We start from the raw sequence: 24,554 nt of genomic DNA on the forward strand, positions 1-24,554 counted from the left end.
TGAGCTGTTTATATTTGGTGTGTGATTGTGCTTTGGTGTTTTTTTCAACCCTCAGCCTTTACATTTGACTTCTTTTTGTTCCGTGTTGTTTTAATTATACTCAAAACACAGCCCGTCCAAACCACAGAAGCTGTGTTTTTCTCTGGTACGAGTTGCTCGGTTGGCCTCAGCATTTAGGTTCTCCTCCATGTGGCAGAAAGGGGAAGACACACGTGACTACAGCTTGGTAGTGCGGTTTTAAAAGGGACAGTGGGAACATAACAGAATAAAATAATCGATATAGACAAGATTATGTCAGTTTTGATTAATTGCCCTGCTCTAAAACACACTCTAATGTAAAGCCTTCCAAGATGTAGGATCTGCTACTACAGCAAGGAGGGATGGTGCTGATGATTTCATTAGAATATAGATTCTGAAAGATATGTCAATGTAATTAGTCATATTAATTACCATGTTAGCCTTGTCTAAAGCAACTGGTGGAATGGCTGAGCTTGTCTAGTCATTTGAGCCAATCAGCAGCTCTGTGATGAATATATTTACCTACAATTATGTCATAGAAGGGAAACAGCAGGAACAAAAGACCATGGGTAACTTTGTATAGACTCTTGAGAATGGTGACTGGAATTGAATTCCAAAATGGTACAATCCAGTGAATACTGAATGAATAATCAAACACCAGAATGAAAAATTAAACATCAGAAACATGCCTCGTGTGATGGAAAAACAAGGCCATCTATTCCTGTATCTACTGAGAATGCAGGCTGCGCTATAGCTCCTTTCTCACGCCAGTTATTTAAAGTCTGTCAGCGAAGTGGTCAGTGCACACACACACACACACACAGACAGACCGAGAGAGAGAGAGAGAGAGAGAGAGAGAGAGATAGAGATCAAGGGTTTGGCTTAAAAAAAAAACCCAAACAAGAGCATTTACGTAAGTATCGGACAAGAAAAGCATGGGTCAATGAAACAAAATGTCCCAGGATTCTCACAGAAATATGCTCTGGCACAGACTTCCATCATCAAATCTACAAACAGATGACTGGCAAACTTCAGCAAGGATAACCTGTAAAATACACTGAATACACTGTACACACTGCCTATAATACCCTTGTGGGTTTATATGAACCAAATTCATTATCTAACATTTTTAGTGCTGTTTCTTTAAGACAGTGATATGTAAATGACTTCAGTTCTGATTGGCTGTACGGTACTGTCCCCATGCTCAATGCCATGTGTGGGCTAGAGGGTTATGAAACACCTCCAGTACTGCACTGGAACTGTGTTCAGAGACTGCACCAAACTGGGGGGTTGGGGCGGGGTTTAAAAACTACTCACTAAAGCAACACTGGTTAATATCTTACATTAGAATTACAGCTTCAAAATCATTGTGATGCTTCACTGAACTGTACTAAAGATAACAGAGCCTCTGTTGTTACTAACCAAGGGTCAGCACTGCAGAAACTGCACTATGTAACTTTAAGAGAAAGATAGGAAACCACCCCTCCCACCACCTCCGGTGGCACAAAGGACTGTGATCAGACAAAAGATATTTGGAAACCCCTGACGTGGCTGATACCTGGGCACTCAAATTTACTTCCGTTGGCTCTGATCTACTGGACATTTTTACTGATAACATTTTAAAATGACCAAGACTGTCATGAAACTACGTAGCCTTCATCAATGTGTTTTGTCACATTCCAGCTCCTGCTATAATTCCAAAAGCTCGGGCTCTAATCTTGATGATATTTTGCCCATGGACTCAGGCAAAGGTCAGCTCCTACCTCTGCCGTCTCCCAGCAGTAAAGGCCACCTCATGCCAATGCCCTGCATATTTGCTTAAATCCTCAGATTACCAGTCATAACCCCTCTCAATCCCAGTCTTACAACAAAGCTCGTGCATTTGGTGGGAAAACAAAGCCATGAGCGAATGGCAAGCTTGTGTCAGTGCGGTCATATGCCTCCTGATGCGTTATTAAAGGACCGATGAAAACCGTAACTGACCACACAGGAGTTAGGCGCAGATTTAGTGCTATGGGTAAAAGAGGGTCATCCTGTTCTGAAAAGTTGGGTATTAATGGATGTTGACTCATCACTGAGCTGAGGCTGATTGCTGCCAACCTGTGTCATAGATTAAGAATGAACCCAAAACTGGACCACAAAGGATTTTCAACTGTGAATCACCACTGATTCAAAACAATCGAGTTCAGGCCGACTGTGCTACGACCATTGGTTGTAATTTCACGGAACAGTGGCCTAAATAATGAGCCTAAATATAAACAATAATTCTAAGAGTTTGAAATGAAGTGGTTGATTTTACCAATGATGGTAAATGGGTGGCACGGTGGCACAGCAGGTAGTGTCGCAGTCACACAGCTCCGGGTGACTGTCTGTGAGGAGTGTGGTGTGTTCTCCCTGTGTCTGTGTGGGTTTCCTCCGGGTGACTGTCTGTGAGGAGTGTGGTGTGTTCTCCCTGTGTCCACGTGGGTTTCCTCCGGGTGACTGTCTGTGAGGAGTGTGGTGTGTTCTCCCTGTGTCCACGTGGGTTTCCTCCGGGTGACTGTCTGTGAGGAGTGTGGCGTGTTCTCCCTGTGTCCGCGTGGGTTTCCTCCGGGTGCTCTGGTTTCCTCCCACAGTCCAAAAACACACGTTGGTAGGTGGATTGGTGACTCAAAAGTGCATAAATATTCATCTGATGTGGCCAATCTCATTGAAATATATGTAACATCACATACAATATTTCACAGACACAAACCTAGGGTGTTGTAACTGCGGCTTTAAGCAAAGAACAGAAACCGGCTAATTAGCCGTTAGCCATTTATCAGCTCTTCAGTCAGCAAGTTCAGGGTCGCGGTGGGTCCGGAGCCTACCCGGAATCACTGGGCGCAAGGCAGGTCCCTGGAGCCGTGAGACTGCGACACTCCCTGCTGCTCTACCGTGCCACCCTTATGGTAAACACAGATGAAATAAAATTAAAAGCTAAACAGTTCCAACAATATTTTCATCGTTTACAAAAATACAAAGGCAATATTTTGCTTAAATGGTGTGGCATTAATTGATTATTAATTCAAATTACACTATGAAATACGGATTATAACATTTTACAAAAGCCCATGCACAGTTCCCTCCTCCATCAATGAACTAAAGGTGAAAAAAAAGCGGAATTTCCCTTTCAACATATTGTTTTCAACAAAACGCAAGTAATTTATTGTATTACTTGAATGATTTGATTCACCAAAACGCCCACAGACACTTATCTGGAACATCTGCATTTGGTCAAGATACTCATTTACATAGTGCAGCCTTCTGTGAAATCCGTATTGAAATCACAGCCAACAAATCGATGCACCGGTGTGAGCAGGAAAATATTAGGGCTGTTGTACATTGTAATTCGACTTTGAACTTGTGTTACTGTAAATTAACCCTTGCACTTTCTCCCAACTGTTATTTACTATTTTAGTATATTATTCAGTATTTATTAAGTTTTATAAAACACCTGGATATTTCACAGCCACTTAAGCACAGTTTATTGATATTTGTCCCTGGAAACCAGCCAAGAATCTGACGCCTCATCAGCCAATTCATTATTGACTTTAGGCCACAGCCCTGTCCGACCAGCCGTTTATGACTTCCCTTCTTTGTCAGAAGGACCGAGCCTGGAGAAGAAATGTCCAGACCCTGCTTTCAACATAAATCAAGGGCCTTTAGAATGACTGATTCAGAATGCAGCCGTTTTGGAATAAGTTACAGCTATAGATTATGAAATATGTCAACAGTGTACATCAGCTTTCACGACATATCTCCATTTATTATGAAAGCGGAACCTTTCTAGACGCTAGTTTGCATCTAAACACTCACACACTGTGTAGCGGCTATGCAAATGGAAGACAAGGACTACAGACAATAATAACACAGACAATGAGGGCGCAGCTTTAACGACTGTACGCTGGTTATAGACCTGAGCAGAGGTCAACGGAGAAGAAGAAGCAGCTGAAATATAAACACTGGAGCATCACCAGAGATATTTCAGCTCCCAGGCCACATAAACATCCTGCTCGCCTAAGAATAACAGAACATCACCCTAATAAAACACAAAGGGGCACAGGAGGAGGAGAGGAAGTGGAAGAGAGAAGGAGAAGACAATTCAACTCTCCTCTCTAACGTATTACCGGTTAAGGCCCCTGTTACACAACAAGCCCGGCTTCTTTTCCACAGAACTGGCTTTTCCTCCAAGCCTGAGCAAAAGTGCTCTTCTCTAAAACAAACAAGAAGCCAAGGAGATGGCGGACAGCCAAGAAAAAGAAAGAAATTAGAGCTGGGAAGAGCTATACTTAGCATGAAAGCAAATCAAAAGTGAGCAAAATTTTCCAGCAGCCTGTCATGGCATTATTACGGCTTTGTTTACATTTCCCTTGAAATTCACATGAAACTCGATCAATCACTCGCATTAACTGAGCACTACAGGACGGCATATGATTCATATTCATAGAGCTCATGTCGCCTGACAGCTATTAACAGCGTGTTTGCAAGTTTATTCAGGCTCCTTTTCAAATTAGAGACTGCAGATACTGTGAAGTTGACACAGGTGATTAGAAAAGCATTGCCTATAGAAGAGGACTCCCACCCCAGAGCAGTATAAAGCAACATTCTAATCTGTTTCTCTCTGAATTTACAGTTCAGTCTAGATCCTCAGGACATGAGTTTGGAAACAATGGGACGGGGATTGGGATTAGAGTAGCGATGATAGAGGCTCTGCTCAAAACTAATGTTAAGATAGAAATACTTTAAAGGCGATGTTTATGATTTAACGTGTGGAGAAAAAAGGTCATGTGTTTATATGCAGCACTGGCTCTGTAAATGGGAAAGAAATTAAGTTTCCCAGTCTAAAAAAAAGGCTCAGGTGTTCTCTAACTGGGTCGCTGGCTCGGGCGTGTGGAGGTGGGTTTAGACGGTGGAAGAACCACACATTTTTAAAAGCATTGAAAAGGTTGAGGAAGTTGCTCTATTTCTGCTGCATACGTGGGCATTATTGACTTATTTCTGCTGCTTCAGATGTATTACTTAAAGGGGAACTGACTCAGACCACTAACTTTCCATGAAAGTAAAAAACAGACCAAAGGTGCTAAAATAGCTCCAGGTAAAGACGAGTTCTGTGGAGTGAAAACTTTAAAGGCAAGTATCGTTCAGCTCCTTTTTGCTGTGAGAACAGTAGTTTCCCAGAATTGTCTATTGTCGTCAACTGTTTGATAATCCAAATGACATACTGCTCCTTTATCTCAGTGGAATCAAAGAGTGGGGGGTTCAAATACAGAGGAGTAGTGTCTGTGTCATTCGGAGAGGCATGGTACGTCAAGCCTGGACACTGTCCATTAGGTTTAACAGGGATCAAAAAAGGATTGTGTGGCCTTATCCACCTCCATGACGTCCATCTCTAAAGCTCTGGACGAACACCTGTCTTCGTTCTGGACACGAGGCGAGAGGGTCGCGTGCCACGCTGACTAATGCCCTGACAGCAGTCGAGACTGAACGGCTCACTGACAGATGGAGGCCCTGCCAGTTTGGCAGGAGATTGGAGTGGACAATATGAGCATAAATGTCTACTGTTAAACTTTCCAATACAAGAAATACATGGAGATAATTCATTAAATATACATAATTAATAAGTACAAGCAAATAAAGAACTCATTAATAGGGTTATAGGCACCTGTATAACAAGTGAGTTCAGCTCACATATCCAAGCTTGGAACGGAGCAGCTGCACATGAGCTTAACCTCACCGCGCCCAATGCCAAGAGTCAGCTGGAGTCTTTGGACGTACTGAACTCCATCCATTACCTTAATGGTCTGATAGATGTTTTGCTCTGCACCGAAGACACGCCCCTAGCATCAGTACCCGACCTCTCATAATGCCATCGTGATCGAATGCTGTCTAATTTTCCAGAACATGTTCGAGTGTCCAGTCTCATTACTGCAGCACAGGGGGACAGACTCCACATCGGTGCTGTGTCTCTCACACAGGGCATGCAGAGTTATTAATTCACCATTTTTGGTGGATTCCAGAGCACCATAATCCCTGCACTCATCATCCGGCTCACGTTCCCTGAGCTGTGCTGAAACACAAAAGTGTTTTCATGAATTTTCTTAAGCTCTAAGCAGGTCGTACTAGGACACACACACACACACACACACACCTGTCCATCCCAGACCAGAGTCTGTCCAATCTCTTCATCCACTTTGGACAGGAAACACTGGGCAAAAAGCCATGAGTATGCGTGGATTACAGCTCAAGATGCTGAGGAAATAAAAGCCTTTGTTCTCCACTGAGTCACTGGCAATTTCCTCCACTTTCTACAGAATCTATACAGGTCAACACAAGGGGCCTGTCTGTATTTTGCAAAAGTGGGAGTCCAGATTAATCCTCCAGAACACTAGCTACAAACCCCTTTATAAATTAAAACAGCAATCTGTCTCCAGTGATTCTTTCTCCATTTTATATTACATTAATTTAAAAAGAAAACATGAAACAAAGTCACTTGTTCGGTGCATACAGACATTTGGAGAACCTGGAACCTACCAACTCTCACACTGTGAAACAGCACTACTACCGCCCAGTCATTTTTCAGTGTGCTGTCTAAATCAGAAAACAAGGGATATAAAATGAGTCATTCTGATGCTTCATGAATGCTGAATTGCTTGAATGAATTCGTGAATTGCTTCACGTCTGAGATCAAGAACAAATGAATGGGCAATGACTAAGTTAAATGGTGTTGAACACATAACGAACGCAGAGAAAAAAGAACAGAATGACAAGAAAAGACAGGGCCGAGTGAAATGTTCTGCTTCTCATCCCATGTGCTCGGGTTGGTGGGGGGGGGGCGGTGGTAGTTAGCAGCTCATTAACATTTAAAAAAACAGATGCTGAAACTGGCCAATCTGAGCAGGGCTATTATGCTGCTGTGGGGTTTGATCCTTGTGGTATTTTGACCACACAGTTTCATTTAGTTCATCCCTTTGACACATGGCCACACCCTTGTGAGAAGCCCATTGAGGAGCAAAGAGTGTTCCATTCAAAAGATGACCTTTCATCTTTTAACTGTGCTTCATCTTGTTCTCAGAAAATAAATTAAAGAGTTTGGTGTTCCTTAAAGACTTAAAGATTAAACATTTCCACTGGGCTTCTTTAATTTGCAAGTTATTGTCTTCAAACACCTGGCAACCCCAATTGTGATGGTGATGAATTAATGTCACCTTTCCTGGGCTTTCATCAGCGTCCAGATTAACTCCCTGAGACTTCAGTAACGAGGACTCCATTCACAGAATGAGCTGCTGGTTATTGGAAGTCAGGCCATGCTCATATTAAGTCAGGGATAGAGACTCTTTGTTTGTCCTTGAAATGGTGTTAAAGGGCATACAGAAGCAGAAAGGGTTTTTTTTACTAGGCATCTGCATTTAATCTTTTTGACTCACATTTACACAAACTGTGACAAGTAAGGGTTTATTATATGAAGCATTTCTTTCTAATTAAAATAGTTACACCACATTACAGCCTTGCAGTCTTTTCTGAACATATTTTGAAAGGGTCAGCTACTTATTACATATCAAACAGATCTCCAAAAAAATATACATTTACAGGAGAAGAGGAAATGGTTTGAATTTCAGCATAAATTATTGTAACAAGATATTATAGAAAATGGGGCGTCATGGTGGTGCAGCAGGTAGTGTCTCGGGGACCTGGAGGTTTTGGGTTTGAGTCCTGCTCCGGGTGACTGAGGAGTGTGGTGTGTTCTCCCTGTGTCCTCGTGGGTTTCCTCCAGGTGACTGTCTGTGAGGAGTGTGGTGTGTTCTCCTTGTGTCTGCGTGGGTTTCCGCCGGGTGACTGAGGAGTGTGGTGTGTTTTCTCTGTGTCTGCATGGGTTTGCCCAATGATTTCAGGTAGGCTCTGGACCCACCGCGACCCTGAACTGGATAAGGGTTACAGATAATGAATGAATTTATAAGTTGTTAATTTAAAAATATTAAATTACTTAATGAAAACATATTTAATTGTGACCTATATTTTTCTAAAAATGAAATAAGCTTAAAAACCAATGCTTAGGTGCAGAAACCTTTAACGCATGCATGCGTTAATTCATTCATCCATCCTCTGTAACTGCTTTTAAGTCTTTTGGTGGGTCCAGAGCCTACTGTGAATCATTGGACACAATGGCGGAACATACTGTGGGCTGGGCAGGTCATCACACACTCACCCAGCCACTCATGAATGAATTAACTAATTATAGAAAATATTATCTTACATTGTATCACATCCAACGTGTTTTGATGAGACCATGGCCTGTAGGTCAGGACATTTCAACCCAATGTACAAGGAACATAGCACTTTTAAGGTTAAGTTAGAATTGAAAGAGGAGCTAAATATAGGGGTTTACTTAAATTTCACGTAAATGTAAATAACAACAAACAGTACTCTTCTCCAGTTGTATTAAGGCAATACTATGAAGCAAGAACACAGATGAACGATGGTCCTAGACACACACTGGACACCAGCTGGCAGCAGGACACAAGATGAGGTTTTAGGTCATACATTACTTGCATTGTGTCCCATCTGTTCTGGCTGTAAATCTGAGCAGTCAGCTCAGGGGCCAGAGGGATGGAAGCTGGCACCCAGCGCCGTGCCCACTAAAGCAAAAAAAATGAAAAGAGCGAAAGGAACCCGTACCACTGACGCAAGCGCCTTTATGGAGCCAAGAGTCCAGTGAAGGGTGAGGAGGAACGGAGGGAGGTTATTGCTCATTGCACGGCCAGCGGAGCTAACAGAAGCAGTGGACGAGAAGGAGGCGAGACCATTGGAGAAGACTGTAAATGTTCAAATAGTGACCAAACTGGGAAGAAAACCAAGATTTCTTTAGGAATGATTTTAAAATATAAAAGTGCACACACCTTACGTCCATAAAAAAGTGGAACCAAGACCCCCAACACTCGGCTGCGGAGCAGAGAAGCTGTGATCTCCAGTCTGAGGGAGTCAGAGTGGAGTTAGCATTCCAGAGCTAATCATCTAACATCATGACCTGTCCCTTTTGTGGCTGAATGCCACCAGATCGTCACAGAACTGCCCCGACATGTACTTTAAAACTTCCCAGAAAAGTGGAAGCTGATACTGCTGCCAATAGAGAACTAAAAACACGTAAATACCTTGATTCTAGAAGAAATCATGCCCTTTCCCGTTAACCACATTGTTACCCACACAAATGATTCCATTCATGAGTGAAGAGGAAGTATTAAAAAGGCACTGTTTTCAATCTGACTGGTTTAGAAGATCTGTAAGTGACACCTGACCCCAGAATCTCTTAGAACTTTGATAAAAGCCGAAAAACAAAGCCATGAATAGGGAAACTTGTACCAAACACGCCTTCGGAATCACCCAGGCTTCCTCAAAACATGACTTTAAACAGTGTTTAGAGATGCAACACAAAGTGCTCTGAGCAAGGAGAGTTACGTGAGAAGATCAAGGGCCTTCTGCAAAAAAAAACACACAACCTACTGCAGCAAGCAAGTGCACAGAGAGAGAGAGAGAGAGAGAGAGAGAGAGAGAGAGAAGTTCATACTTCCTGCCTAGAACACGTCTCATGGTTGTTGAGCATACAAAAACAAAAACAAAAAAGCAACTTTGGCACAGCTATAGTAGAGTCATCCTTCACCAACTATTGCTTTAATTTCAGTTTTTAGAAAATCACATTGACTTACTATTGGTGCAGTTGGATGCCTGTACAGTTGTCCAGTGTTTTTGATGCCTGTACAATGAGGTATAGGTCACAGGACTAGGCCACAGCACTAGAGCGAACCTAGTGTCCCTTTAAGCCGCCCGGGATTAGCACTGACCAGAGTGACGACAACTGGAGAGCCGAAGTGAGGTGGCGCACATTGTCAGAATGTTATTATCAGAGAAACATGGTGAGAACACTGCTGCAGTTAAACATAAGGCACAACCCGTAAAGAAACTGAAAATATTCCGATGGTTGGGACACAAACAACAATGTTCCCAGAATGTTCTGAAAACCAAATGTGAACTGGGAAGGTTTTTTGACGCCACCGTAATCTGAATTTCACCTTCTTTATTATTATTATTAATTTATTTTTTTAAAGGTCTATTTTACGTTAATCATTTTTATTTTCCAGCATCATTACATCATTCCAACAGAGGAGATGTTTTACAATTTTTGTGAAACCTTCAGGAAAAACTGCCCAATAGAAAATTAACATGATTTTAAAAACGTTCATAAAAAGTGCCTTCTACTGTAAAGTTTCGATTTTGAAGAAAGCAAAGAATGTGCGCTTTATAAAAATCCTAAAGATTCTGTTGTACAACTGTGGTTCATGTGGTGATTAACCCCTTTCAATATGGAACATGACCTTTTTCTTTAGTCTAGTAAGGACTAGGAAGGTATCAGTCTTGTGACTCATCTACCACCGCACTGCACTGGAGTGGAAACAGAATCATGCCTCAAAATACACAGGGCATATTCCATTCTGAGTCACACACTTAGCCTAATGTATGGATCCTGCAGTTGAGAATAACAATCACAGCCATTTTCTGGAGCATTCTGTTCCAGTGGTATAACATAAAGGAAGATTTCTCAGATGAGACCCACAACCCAAGTCCAAACACACGTTTGTCTAATAGGAAAAGAGCTGAAGGACATTCCTACTGGCCAACACTCAACTATGTACAAATCAAAAATGTCAACATGGACTAAATGTTGGCTTTATCAACTGTTCCCATCGTCTCCATCAAACCAACTTTCCGTACAGCAAACAAAACAAACATTTACACTGATGTTAAACAATAAGGCTTAGTTATAGAGCAGACATTAGGTTTTGCAGACTGTCAAATGTCTACCCAGACTAGAGTTTCAAGATAAATTTTAGTACAAAACGTCCTTAATGCAAACAAAATGACTAGGTCAAATAGACCAAATGAATGTTCAGTTTTAAAAATCCAGTCTAATTTGAATAAAAGTAAAAACCTATATATCAAATTTAACGTACAATTGGTAAAAACACAAACAAAAACAGATCAATGTCTAATCTGAATGAACAAACACAAATGTTAGAGTAACGTTCCATTTAGTTAAAAAATCGTTGTTTAATTTTAATTAAACACAAAACACAAACCTAAACGTTAGGAAGACCCACAAAACCAAAACACAAACGGATGTCAAATGTTATGGTTAATCATCTCGTTAGCGTGTTTGCAGTTACAAAATAACAAATTGTTGCTGAATTCAAGCGACGTTATTCCAACAATGTGCTTTATTCAAGAAACGTACGATCATTGTTCAGTTCAAAAATAACGTTATGAAGGAATGTGGAATAACAGAGGTGCGTTCAAACAAGCGCAACACAACAGATTTAACCAGTGCAAACTCCATAAACATCGACGCTGCGGTGCATTCAAACAAACGTCGAAGCAACGTTTCAGAAAATAATGCACGTTCTAGAGCATACGATACTCCTTTTTAACGTTTAAACGTATGTTCAACATGTCGTTTTCGACCTTGCCTCTGTGTGACTTGTGAAAGCGAGTCCTCGTTCATCAGACGTTTATTAGACGTCGCGTTATGCTTGTTGTAAAACAATATATGTTTTTCACTTTACACCTTTTAGGAAAACACATTCAAGACAATACTTCTCGGTAGCATGCGTTAACACTTTATCAACCAAGAAAGAGAGTGCACGCAAAACTAAAACAGGACCTTACCGTTAGATCTGAGGACAGTGTACAGACATGAAGGGCTTCACGCGTTTACGGGCGGCTGGACACTCTGACCTCCGTCTTTGCTCTCGCGCTGTTTCTGCAGAGTTAGATGCGCGAACTGACCGAGCCCTTGGCTGAAGGAATAGACTTGTTGCTGAAGGGACAACTACAGTCTCTAACTCCATGCACTGCTCACGCTCTCACTGTCAGAGCGGCGAGCTGAACTTTTATGAAGGGGGCGTGCTCCTGAGCCGAAGCCACGCCCCCTGCATGAATATTCTTGAATGGCAGCGCAAGAATGAAACAGCCGCTGTAACTGCACCGGCAGCCAATCAGCGAAAAGTATTACCGTGGTAGGATGACGACAATAGGGCAGGGTTCCTTTCATTGGATGAAGGAACAACAATGACACACGCACACATTATTAAACGTTGTACACCTTCCATAGAAAATCATGGAATGAGACGGGACTATCTGGAGCAGCTGCACATTGAGATTCAGGTCACCATGCTCAATGCCAAGTGTCAGCCGCAGGGTCATAAAGACACCCATGTTACTGAGGGGCAGTGCAGCTGTTCTCTGTAGTGATAAAGCCCCATCCAACATTTTGGGATGAGCTGGAGTGGTGTTTGTGTTCTGGAATTAATCATTCAACACCAGTAGCTGACCTCACTAATGTTTATATGAGTGGATGCAATCCAGGTCTCGTAGAAATATTACATAGTCTAGGGTAAAGTCTTCCTGGAAAAGTAGATGTTATTGTTTGGTATTGTTGGGGACATATTACCAGTTAATTCCAATCATTTCCAAACAATTCTTAGTGGATTTACTGTTAAAACACATAAGGCTCTAACATGGTTTAATATGAGCTCATGGCCCCCATTCCCTTTGACATAGTTTTGACAATTTGGAATCAGAAATTAGGCCAGTGTGTTAGGACAACACACTCGAATTCTACTGAGCATGTGATTCTTTTGGCTTTTCTTATCTTTCTCAAATACAGACTGTTTCAGACGGGGAAAACCCTAACCTGCTTTCTGAAACGAAAGCCGTAATCAGTCAGTTCTGTTCAGATTGTGCTCATTTGTGGGAGAGGAGGGCCATCTTAAACACTAGAGAGCAAGGCCAGTTGTGCTCTCCAGGGCTCCCAGCCTCCAGTGACTGAAACATTACTACAGACTGAACTTGTGATTTTGTGATGATAAGGCCAACACTTAGAACGCTGCACCATTCAGAAGAAACAGCAGGTCTCTCATCATCCTACAAGGGCAAACATTCCTGGTCAGATATAAATAAATATGAATGAACAATTTTAACATTATATTTTAATATTTTTGCAAAATATGGAATACAGTTTCGGGTAAGGTTTGTAGTGTCGCAGTCACACAGCTCCAGGGACCTAGAGGTTATGGGTTCGAGTCCTGCTTCGGGTGACTGTTTATGAGGAGTGTGGCATGTTCTCCCTGTGTCCGTGTGGGTTTCCTCCGGGTGAGTGTCTGTGAGGAGTGTGGCGTGTTCTCCCTGTGTCCGCGTGGGTTTCCTCTGGGTGACTGTCTGTGAGGAGTGTGGTGTGTTCTCCCTATGTCTGCGTGGGTTTTCTCCGGGTGACTGTCTGTGAGGAGTGTGGTGTGTTCTCTCTGTGTCTGTGTGGGTTTCCTCCGGGTGACTGTCTGTGAGGAGTGTCCTGTTCTCCCTGTGTCTGCGTGGGTTTCCTCCGGGTGAGTGTCTGTGAGGAGTGTGGTGTGTTCTCCCTGTGTCTGCGTGGGTTTCCTCCGGGTGACTGTCTGTGAGGAGTGTGGTGTGTTCTCCCTGTGTCTGCGTGGGTTTCCTCCGGGTGACTGTCTGTGAGGAGTGTGGTGTGTTCTCCCTGTGTCTGTGTGGGTTTCCTCCGGGTGAGTGTCTGTGAGGAGTGTGGTGTGTTCTCTCTGTGTCTGCGTGGGTTTCCTCCGGGTAACTGTCTGTGAGGAGTGTGGTGTGTTCTCCCTGTGTCTGCGTGGGTTTCCTCCGGGTGACTGTCGGTAAGGAGTGTCCTGTTCTCCCTGTGTCTGCGTGGGTTTCCTCCGGGTGAGTGTCTGTGAGGAGTGTGGTGTGTTCTCCCTGTGTCTGTGTGGGTTTCCTCCGGGTGAGTGTCTGTGAGGAGTGTGGTGTGTTCTCTCTGTGTCTGCGTGGGTTTCCTCCGGGTAACTGTCTGTGAGGAGTGTGGTGTGTCCCCCCTGTGTCTGCGTGGGTTTCCTCCAGGTGACTGTCTGTGAGGAGTGTGGTGTGCTCTCCCTTTGTCTGTGTGGGTTTCCTCCAGGTGACTGTCTGTGAGGAGTGTGGTGTGTTCTCCCTGTGTCTGCGTGGGTTTCCTCCGGGTGACTGTCTGTGAGGAGTGTGGTGTGTTCTCCCTGTGTCTGCGTGGGTTTCCTCCGGGTGCTCCGGTTTCCTCCCACAATCCAAAAACACATGTTGGTAGGTGGATTGGCGACTCAAAAGTGTCCGTAGGTGTGTGTGAGTGTGTGTCGCCCTGTGAAGAACTGGCGCCCCCTCCAGGGTGTATTCCTGTCTTGCGCCCATTGATACCAGGTAGGCTCTGGACCCACCGTGACCTTTAACTGGATAAGGGTTACATGATGAATGAATAAATGAATACAGTTTCAGTTCATTTCCAAGTTTAAAATATTGGAAACATCTGTTAATTTAAGCAAATAAAAGAAGTGTGTGGTGTAAAGAGGATTTGTTAAATTATTGTCATTTTAAAACTCAGCAGGGGTACACAACCTTTTGCACAGAACTGTGAGATTTTAATTGTGTTGAGTATTTTTGCACAAAAACAAGGCAACGTGGGCCATAAATAAATAAATAAATAAATAAATAAATATCAACAGGAACCAGAAGCATGGACTGTATCCCAAATCCCTTCCTATTCACTATGTAGTGCACTCTTTATCTCACAAAATAACACACCCTTCATCCAAAAATGCCTTTATATATCTATCAGAACAGAAATTATATTCCACCAGTGGTGCACATCTATTTGATGCACTGTTTGTTTGCAGAAGCTGTAGTTGGATTATGGAGTAATTGTTCTTTAAATTACTCACTTAACGGAGCAAGGCATTTTCCCCCCAATTATTTTTCCAAATATCACATGAAATCCAGTGGTTTGAAAGTCTCTGAGGTTGTGTACAATATTAAATGGTTCATTCTACATCTCATGTAAGCTACACTTCATAGAATAAAAGGTGTTAATAATCACATTTAATCGACTTATATCATAAATTATATTGAGAATATTGTCAAAACTTTGATATATAAATATACAGTTTCTCTATTAAAGTGTCCACAGTTATTTAATAAATATTTCCCTTCATAAATCTGCTTTAAAATTTAAGGCTCGAATGGAAAGTACAGGCAACATTCTTAAATCAAATGTAAACAGCATTTGTGGCGTATATACCGTTGTCAGTCAACAGCGCCACCTGGTGGGACTTTGGGATATTGTGTGTAAAACTACACTGCCCCCTTCTGGTAAAATGTGTTATAATATGTTATAAATTCACAGACAGTGTATTACAGGACTGTGAGAACATAGGGACGAAAACTGGTTGAAATAATAAATATGACGTAATGAAAATATGGCAGGTAATGTAAATTTAACAGCATTTGGCCTAGAAACTAAAATCAATTAAAGCAAAAAAAAAAATAAATAAAAAAAAATAAAAGAAATCAATGTTGTAAATATTAATTTGATTTGATAACTCCAGACCATTTCATATGATCATATGATATTAATGTTGATATCTGAGTATGCATATAGTGAGTTTAAGAAGAGTAATGATAAATTACTGTATTCATTGCAAATCCAACTTATTTTCAGAATAAAAGTACCTTGTTGTTTCATGGTGTTATTAAGTGCAGAGAATGACTGGCACATCTGGATGCTTATAGAATAAAATGAATGAATAAACGTCTATATTCTTTGAGCAGTTGATATGTCCCAAGACCATCAAAAGTCTGGGGACAGTCTGCCTTGTTGGAAAACTGTCAAGAGCTATCAAATGGCAGATTTTCCATTGTTTTTTTCACCCCCCAAATGAGGTAAAAACACATTCACTCACACCTATGGACACTTGTGAGTCGCCAATCCACCTACCAACATGTTTTTTTTTAATCGTGGGAGGAAACCAGAGCATCTGGAGGGAACCCATGCCGACACAAGAGGAACAAACCTAACTTTTCACAAAGAGTCATCAGGAGTTAGTCTCGAACCTGCAACCCCAGGATCCTGGAGCTGTGTGAAATCAACAGTACCTGCTGCACCACCGTGCTACCTGCAAATTATTAATAGAACACATAGAACACATCCAGTTCAGGGTCACCGTGGGTCCAGAGCCTACCTGGAATCATTGGGTGCAAAGTGGGAATACACCCTGGAGGGGGCGCCAGTACTTCACTGGGCAACACACACACACATACATACATACATACATACATACATACATTCACTCACACACACAGACACACACACACACACACACACACACAGGAAAACTGTTGAGTTGCCAATCCACCTACCAACGTGTGTTTTTGGATTGTGGGAGGAAACCAGAGCACCCGGAGGAAAACCACGCAGACACAGGGAGAACACACCACACTCCTCACAGACAGTCACCCGGAGGAAACCCACGCAGACACAGGGAGAACACACCACACTCCTCACAGACAGTCACCCGGAGGAAACCCACACGAACACAGGGAGAACACACCACACTCCTCACAGACAGTCACCCGGAGGAAACCCACGCAGACACAGGGTGAACACACCACACTCCTCACAGACAGTCACCCGGAGGAAACCCACACGAACACAGGGAGAACACACCACACTCCTCACAGACAGTCACCCGGAGGAAACCCACGCAGACACAGGGAGAACACACCACACTCCTCACAGTCAGTCACCCGGAGGAAACCCACACGAACACAGGGAGAACACACCACACTCCTCACAGACAGTCACCCGGAGGAAACCCACGCAGACACAGGGAGAACACACCACACTCCTCACAGTCAGTCACCCGGAGGAAACCCACACGAACACAGGGAGAACACACCACACTCCTCACAGACAGTCACCCGGAGGAAACCCACACGAACACAGGGAGAACACACCACACTCCTCACAGACAGTCACCCGGAGGAAACCCACGCAGACACAGGGTGAACACACCACACTCCTCACAGACAGTCACCCGGAGGAAACCCACACGAACACAGGGAGAACACACCACACTCCTCACAGACAGTCACCCGGAGGAAACCCATGCAGACACAGGGAGAACACACCACACTCACAGACAGTCACCTGGAGCGGGACTCAAACCCACAACCTCCAGGTCCCTGGAGTTGTGTGACTGCGACACTACTTGCTGCGCCACCATGCCGCCCAAATAAAACACATATAAAACATAATGCACCCAAACAACCAGGAACAATTGAAAACCATTCAAAACCCCCTACAAATGTCTAAGATATTTAAAAGAGAGCACTGGTGCATCACTGGAGCTTTTCTCTTTCTTCATTTTCTCCTTCACACACACACACACACACACCTCAGTGTGTTCCACTTCTTTTTTAAGGGTCGTTCAAAACAGAGCTTATTTACATACATGTATTTACAGCCCGGTAACAGTCTGTCTATTTCTAATGGTGATTTACACTCCATTAATAAAACCTTCAGTCAGAGCTGGTGATGCTCCATGGGCATTGGAGGTGTGCATGCCATGGGGATAGCAGCATTAGTGCAAGTGTGAGGGCCAGGGATCCTAAAAGTATCTGAGCACATGGTATTATCTGGATAACAGCTGCAGCCTGGGCTTTAACTTTGTGTGTTCTGTGCCTGTGTTTTTGTGGTAGACACTGAAAACCCAGGGAAGAGTGCACTCTTGATGGAAGGTTCCATCCACCTCTGCAATCAGGGGCAACGTTTTCCATCACAGCTCCATTGAAAACAATGGTTTTGCTGTTGACCATCTATCATCAGCAAGTAAACAGAGGAAAATGAATAAGCAGAGGTTGGAAAAAGGAGTATTTGCTGATACATAACATTGCTTAAGTTTTATATATGAACCTCAACAGTGCATAATATTAGCTTTTTAATAGCAAAGGTTGGACAGTCTGTGCGAATGTGAGAGTTGCTGGTCAGTGCAGGTGCAGAAAACCGAAACAGCTCTGAGATTCATGAAGGAACTGAAACACACACACGCAAATGTAGACAGAGCAGGTGCACACAGACACACACCCACACGCGCCTACTCCTCTCACTTACCTCTCGGTGTTGCCCCGCTATTGTTATAAAGCCCCTGTGACTCTCCGTGCTCGGACACTGGTTAGACAGAAGTGACCACAATGACCCTCAGCTTGGCCTCTGTTGCTGGACTCCTGCTCACTGTGACCGGTAAGAATGACCAAACTATTTTTTTAAATTCTCCGTGCATTATCCAGTCCACCCCATCTTTCTAATTAAACTAATATTTACATTAAAGTTCTCACATGCTTTTCACCAGAGGATTATATTCATGTCTCAGAGGAAGGCAGATGTAGAGGCAGAACTCGTGTACAGCTCGCCTGAGTAGGGAATCAAACCCTAGTCTGGCACATGAAGGGTTGCGATGTTATCCACTATACTATTTAACCGTCTTATGACATCATCAGATGTAATATCATTAGTTTGGATTGTGTTAAATTGAAAACACAGATTTCCCTATCCACAAATCCACCTTTACATTCATATATTTAATAAGCGTGAGGTTGAATACTGGGGATAACAGACCCACACCTTCAAGGTTGGCTCCATCTTGGTTAAAAGTCTCATATTCATCAACATTTATCTCCCGCAGGTTTGGCGGCCTATGAGCTGATCCAGGAAAAGTCCAAAACAGTGACCCTGAAGAGCACAGTGAACATACTCTGCACTGCTGAAGATGATAGCTCATACATTTCATGGTACCAACAGAAAGACGGTGGTACCCCTAAGTTTTTGCTGATAAATGATGATAGAGCCAGTGATTTACCAGAGAGATTCACTTACACTGACTCAAACAACCAGGATTATCTTAACATCAACGGAATAGAAGCTGAAGATGAAGCTGTTTACTACTGTGGTACTTATGATGCTCACAGTGCTTCATTTTAGTGCAGACCTCATACAAAAACCCTCTACATTCACTAGAGCTCCTACACCACTCTTTCATCACTGACCTCTTCAGTTTGAGAGCTCCATATCATACCTCCAACCAATTAAAGCCCAGATTAATGTTGATTCTGGTCATTTTCTGTTGTTTAGCTGATATGAGATCAACAGTTCAGAGTCATGACACTCCTAACTGCAGCAGAAACAGTGGCCTGAGGCACTGAGGTTTTTGTATTGCCTTCTAACACTGTGTGATACTGGAGAATTCTGGTTTGGACAAGGCACCTCTGTCTGTAAGTAAAGCAAACTATAATTAATATAATACATCTAATATTATCATTCACGTATATTAATGACTATATGCTTATTTCCAAACACATTTTCACACACAACAATATTTGTCTGTCTAGTTATTTAAATAAATACATTAAATCATATTTACAATCAATAAATAACTAGAAGCAAATAATAAACTGGAATTTAGTTGGAAATGATTAGAAATGATTTGAATTGTTATAGAATATTTGATATGAGGCATTCAGTAAATACATTTTATTTTGGATTTCTTCTTGATGTGGATCGTTCTGGAATCATCGCATGCTGAAATAAATCCTTGGAAATATCTTTATTTTTACAACCTCTTACTATTTGTAGAATATCAACATCATGTTAAAACACTTAATATACACTTCTCCAGGAGAAACAAAGTGCATTAATGTGTTTGAGCTGAGGATTTTAACACTACACGTTATATATTGTACGTAATTTCATTTTAACGTTTAATGGAAATATGCTACTTTCTATTGTCCCCACAGAAAAACAACAAACTTTAGGAAGCAGTTAATTCTTTATGTAAAATGCCTACATTTATAGGACAATAAATAAATTAATAAATAAATAAATATATAAAACGTACATCAAACAATGGCAAGTGACATTAAATTGTTTGATAATTCGTTATACACTGTATATACTTTTTAAACCTTCGTAGGAATTCACAAGGGTAGATTTAATTGTCTATACACTTACAGTACATTAGTCTAAGAGCTAAACTGTTTGGAACTAAACTACGTTCAGTGTTCAGCTTCCATGCTTCATTAGGTTTGGTTCCTTTCGCCTTCTGTGTTACATTTTCGCTTTTAATATTGAGACTAAGCCGATGTACAATTCCAAATGTAACTGAACTTAATTATTCTAAAAGTCTACAAGCTTTTGGACATGTTCTGGATTTTTCAGGTCAGATATAAAAGATGTAAATATGTAAATACTCTATACATTTTCTCAGTTGGAAACAAATGGGTTAAAAATAATTTTGGAATTAGTTTCTCCTTCTGTTTCTTCTGCTCATTGTGCTTTCTCTCTCAGTGATCTCTGACCGTCCGGCATCACCCCCCCAGCTGACCCTGCTGGCCCCCCCTGCATCAGTCCCGTCTGGAGCCGAGGTCAGTGTGGTGTGTGTGGCGTGGGGTTTTGTGCCTGATGATGTCACTGTGTCCTGGGCTGAGGACGGCAGCACGGTGACTGGTCCTGAGGTGCAGACAGGACGCTCCCAGCGCCAGAGTGACAACACCTTCACCCAGACCAGTGTCCTGAAACTGAACGCAGGACGCTGGAGCACAGGACGCACCTTCACCTGCAGCCTGAGTCACCCAGCACTGAGCAGCCCACTGACCAAGAGTCTGAGTGTGGGGCAGTGTTAGGGATAGAGCAGAAATACAGCGCAGGATATAAACATGCTAATGCTTAAATACGCATAAATAATTATTTTCAGTTTTATCAGACAGTGCTGAATGGACAACGTCCATGGCCACTGACATAAACAGACAGGGTCATATATAAAGGCTTCTTTAAACAAGAGTCAGTCATTTAAGCCTGTATTGTATAAGTGTTATTCATGGGTCTTTATGTTACAGTGGTCATCCTCATATCAGTTTAAATGTTAGTGATTAGGTGCAGTGTAATGTGCTGTAAAAGCTAAATGTCGTTGCTGTGTTTTGCTGAATAAAATATCTTCTCATCACTCTAGAGTCCTCATTTATTTCCATAGAAGCTCACATTTTGATTTTTCTGATGGCTCCAATTCCCTTCATTAATCTACAGCCACAGCCTCAGAATTGAAATTACATCATGCATCATGTGTCCACAAACCCATGAAACTAATACATGAAATGTTTTTTTTATCATTGCACAGAAGTACAATAAAATTTGGACTCTGCTTTTAAGTCATCTAGGGTAGTCGCCATAGAGGCAGCCTTGGCCTAGTATAGTGGCAGCCTTGGCCTAGTATAGGGGCAGCCTTGGCCTAGTATAGGGGCAGCCTTGGACTAATATAGGGGCAGACTTGGCCTAATATAGGGGCAGCCTTGGACTAGTATAGGGACAGCCTTGGCCTAATATAGGGGCAGCCTTGGCCTAGTATAGGGGCAGCCTTGGCCTAGTATAGGGGCAGCCTTGGCCTAATATAGGGGCAGCCTTGGCCTAGTATAGGGGCAGCCTTGGCCTAGTATAGGGGCAGCCTTGGACTAATATAGGGGCAGACTTGGCCTAATATAGGGGCAGCCTTGGACTAGTATAGGGACAGCCTTGGCCTAATATAGGGGCAGCCTTGGCCTAGTATAGGGGCAGCCTTGGACTAGTATAGGGGCAGCCTTGGCCTAATATAGGGGCAGGCTTAGACTAGTAGAGGGGCAGCCTTGGCCTAATATAGGGGCAGCCTTGGACTAGTACAGGGGCAGCCTTGGCCTAATATAGGGGCAGCCTTAGACTAGTAGAGGGGCAGCCTTGGCCTAATATAGGGGCAGCCTTGGCCTAGTATAGGGGCAGCCTTGGCCTAATATAGGGGCAGCCTTGGACTAGTAGAGGGGCAGCCTTAGACTAGTAGAGGGGCAGCCTTGGCATAATATAGGGGCAGCCTTGGACTAGTAGAGGGGCAGCCTTGGCATAATATAGGGGCAGCCTTGGCCTAGTATAGGGGCAGCCTTGGCCTAATATAATGGCAGCCTTGGACTAGTAGAGGGGCAGCCTTAGACTAGTAGAGGGGCAGCCTTGGCATAATATAGGGGCAGCCTTGGACTAGTAGAGGGGCAGCCTTGGACTAGTAGAGGGGCAGCCTTGGCCTAATATAGGGGCAGCCTTGGACTAGTAGAGGGGCAGCCTTGGACTAGTAGAGGGGCAGCCTTGGCCTAATATAGGGGCAGCCTTGGCCTAATATAGGGGCAGCCTTGGACTAGTAGAAGGGTAGCCTTGGCCTAATATAGGGACAGCCTTGGCCTAATATAGGAGCAGCCTTGGCCTAATATAGGGGCAGCCTTGGCCTAATATAGGAGCAGCCTTGGCCTAATATAGGGGCAGCCTTGGATTAGTAGAGGGGCAGCCTTGGCCTAATATAGGGACAGCCTTGGCCTAATATAGGGGCAGCCTTGGCCTAATATAGGAGCAGCCTTGGACTAGTAGAGGGGCAGCCTTGGCCTAATATAGGAGCAGCCTTGGTCTAATATAGGGGCAGCCATGGCCTAGTATAGGGACAGCCTTGGCCTAATATAGGGGCAGCCTTGGTCTAATATATGGGCAGCCTTGGCCTAGTATAGTGGCAGCCTTGGCCTAATATAGGGGCAGCCTTGGCCTAATATAGGGGCAGCCTTGGACTAGTAGAAGGGTAGCCTTGGCCTAATATAGGGACAGCCTTGGCCTAATATAGGAGCAGCCTTGGCCTAATATAGGGGCAGCCTTGGCCTAATATAGGAGCAGCCTTGGCCTAATATAGGGGCAGCCTTGGATTAGTAGAGGGGCAGCCTTGGCCTAATATAGGGACAGCCTTGGCCTAATATAGGGGCAGCCTTGGCCTAATATAGGAGCAGCCTTGGACTAGTAGAGGGGCAGCCTTGGCCTAATATAGGAGCAGCCTTGGTCTAATATAGGGGCAGCCATGGCCTAGTATAGGGACAGCCTTGGCCTAATATAGGGGCAGCCCTGGTCTAATATATGGGCAGTCTTGGACTAGTATAGGGCCGAATACTTTTGCAAGGCACTGTATATTAGAGTTAGAAGTTTCTGTGAGGAGTTGATCATTATTCATCTCGCTTTGCATAGAACAATCAACTCTCAGCTGGAGTATAATTGCTTTAAATGCAGGGTATGTGCGGTTTACCGGTCTTGGAATGATATACATGTGAATCGCATTTGCATCTCTTATTTTCCCACTTGTCTTCAGTGTCTCTTGGAGATGTTTCAGACCGAATAAACAGTGATAGCTATGTCAGAAACCAACAGATGTTGAGGAGATTAGAGGGGGGCACAGCCTGTAATTGTACACATTGAATGGATCTGAAAAGTGCATGCAGTGGGCAGTGATTGAAATTAGAAGGTAGGTGTTACTGACACCAGTAGGTGTTACTGTGGCCAGTGAATGGAGTTGGAAAATGGAAAATGGGCTTAAAAATAAACAAACAAACAAATAAATAAATAAATAAATATATAGTGTTCTCCCTGTGTCTGCGTGGGTTTCCTCCGGGTGACTGTGTGTGAGGAGTGTGGTGTGTTCTCCCTGTGTCTGCGTGGGTTTCCTCCGGGTGACTGTGTGTGAGGAGTGTGGTGTGTTCTCCCTGTGTCTTCGTGGGTTTCCTCCGGGTGCTCCGGTTTCCTCCCACAGTCCAAAAACACACGTTGGTCGGTGGATTGGCGACTCAAAAAAGTCTGTAGGTGTGAGTGTGTGAGTGAAAGTGTGTGTCCCCCTGTGAAGGACTGGCGCCCCCTCCAGTGTAGGTTCCTGCCTTGCGCCCAGTGATTCCGGGTAGGCTCTGGACCCACCATGACCCTGAACTGGATAAGGGTTACAGATTATGAATGAATGAATGAATAAATAACAACATAAAGTGGCTATTCTATATACATGTTGTTTTACTTTTTAACTCCCACATGTATCGAGTCATCAGCTCGATGCAGTAAAAATGATCAATTGTGCTTGGAATGGTGAATGAAACTGTAGATAAATTTGGTTCTGAAACGACTCTAGGAATGAGGTTATAATAACTTTAATATGCAGAATGCCCTCTAGTGGAAATATGATTCAATCTCCTTTAGGTTTTATTATTTCTAAAACACTGAATAATGCAGTCAAAATGCCTTCTGGTTCCTGTATGTTGCACTATCCTGCTAATCTGCATTATATTATTCATTATGAAAAGAGATTTCATACTTTTTCCATATTCTTTTTAAGTTCCAGTGACAAAGCTGCAGTTAAATCTTTTGTCTGAAATTCAGTCCCAAAAGAAGAACACTATTAAAATGAATTTCTTTCTGGCATCCCTGGGGGTGTGATTTGCATTCAGTTTCTGTTCTTGTTCTCTTTCCTCTAACGGACTCGTCATGGTTGACGTTCCACCTCTTGTTTAAAACAAGAATAAAATAGCAAATGAAAAGCTGATATAAATACATTAATATTGTTTATATCTACTACAAATTCTCAGAGCTTCCAAAAAATCTCTGGACTCTAAAAGTCCCAGACGTGGGACGAGAACTTAGTTGAAGCTCCACTGTGCAGACGTGGCACTACAGTGAACTGTACCTACATTATCAAAAGAGTAATGGCCCTTCAACTGAGGGCAGAGGCTCATAAACTAGTAAAACCTTACGG

At 43.0% G+C, this 24,554-nt stretch overlaps 2 protein-coding genes across 2 annotated transcripts in view; one reads left to right on the forward strand and one right to left on the reverse strand.

Moving 5' to 3' along the window:
• lbh (LBH regulator of WNT signaling pathway) overlaps positions 1–11,950 on the reverse strand; it is an 18,069-nt gene extending 6,119 nt beyond the window's left edge. Inside the window, exon 1 of the mRNA XM_066678214.1 lies at positions 11,752–11,950. The gene's annotated coding sequence lies outside the window, so the exon portion shown is untranslated. The remainder of the gene's footprint in view (positions 1–11,751) is intronic.
• A 6,120-nt stretch (positions 11,951–18,070) lies between these two features.
• On the forward strand, positions 18,071–20,908 carry LOC136706111 (immunoglobulin lambda-1 light chain-like). Its single transcript, XM_066680042.1, has 4 exons — positions 18,071–18,187; positions 18,630–18,911; positions 19,186–19,215; positions 20,288–20,908. The coding sequence occupies exons 1-4, from the start codon at positions 18,139–18,141 to the stop codon at positions 20,620–20,622; spliced, it is 696 nt and encodes a 231-aa protein (XP_066536139.1). The 5' UTR covers positions 18,071–18,138; the 3' UTR covers positions 20,623–20,908.
• The last annotated feature ends 3,646 nt before the right edge of the window (positions 20,909–24,554 follow it).

Source organism: Hoplias malabaricus, chromosome 8 (genome assembly GCF_029633855.1).
Source record: "Hoplias malabaricus isolate fHopMal1 chromosome 8, fHopMal1.hap1, whole genome shotgun sequence".
Classification (NCBI taxonomy): Eukaryota; Metazoa; Chordata; class Actinopteri; order Characiformes; family Erythrinidae; genus Hoplias; species Hoplias malabaricus.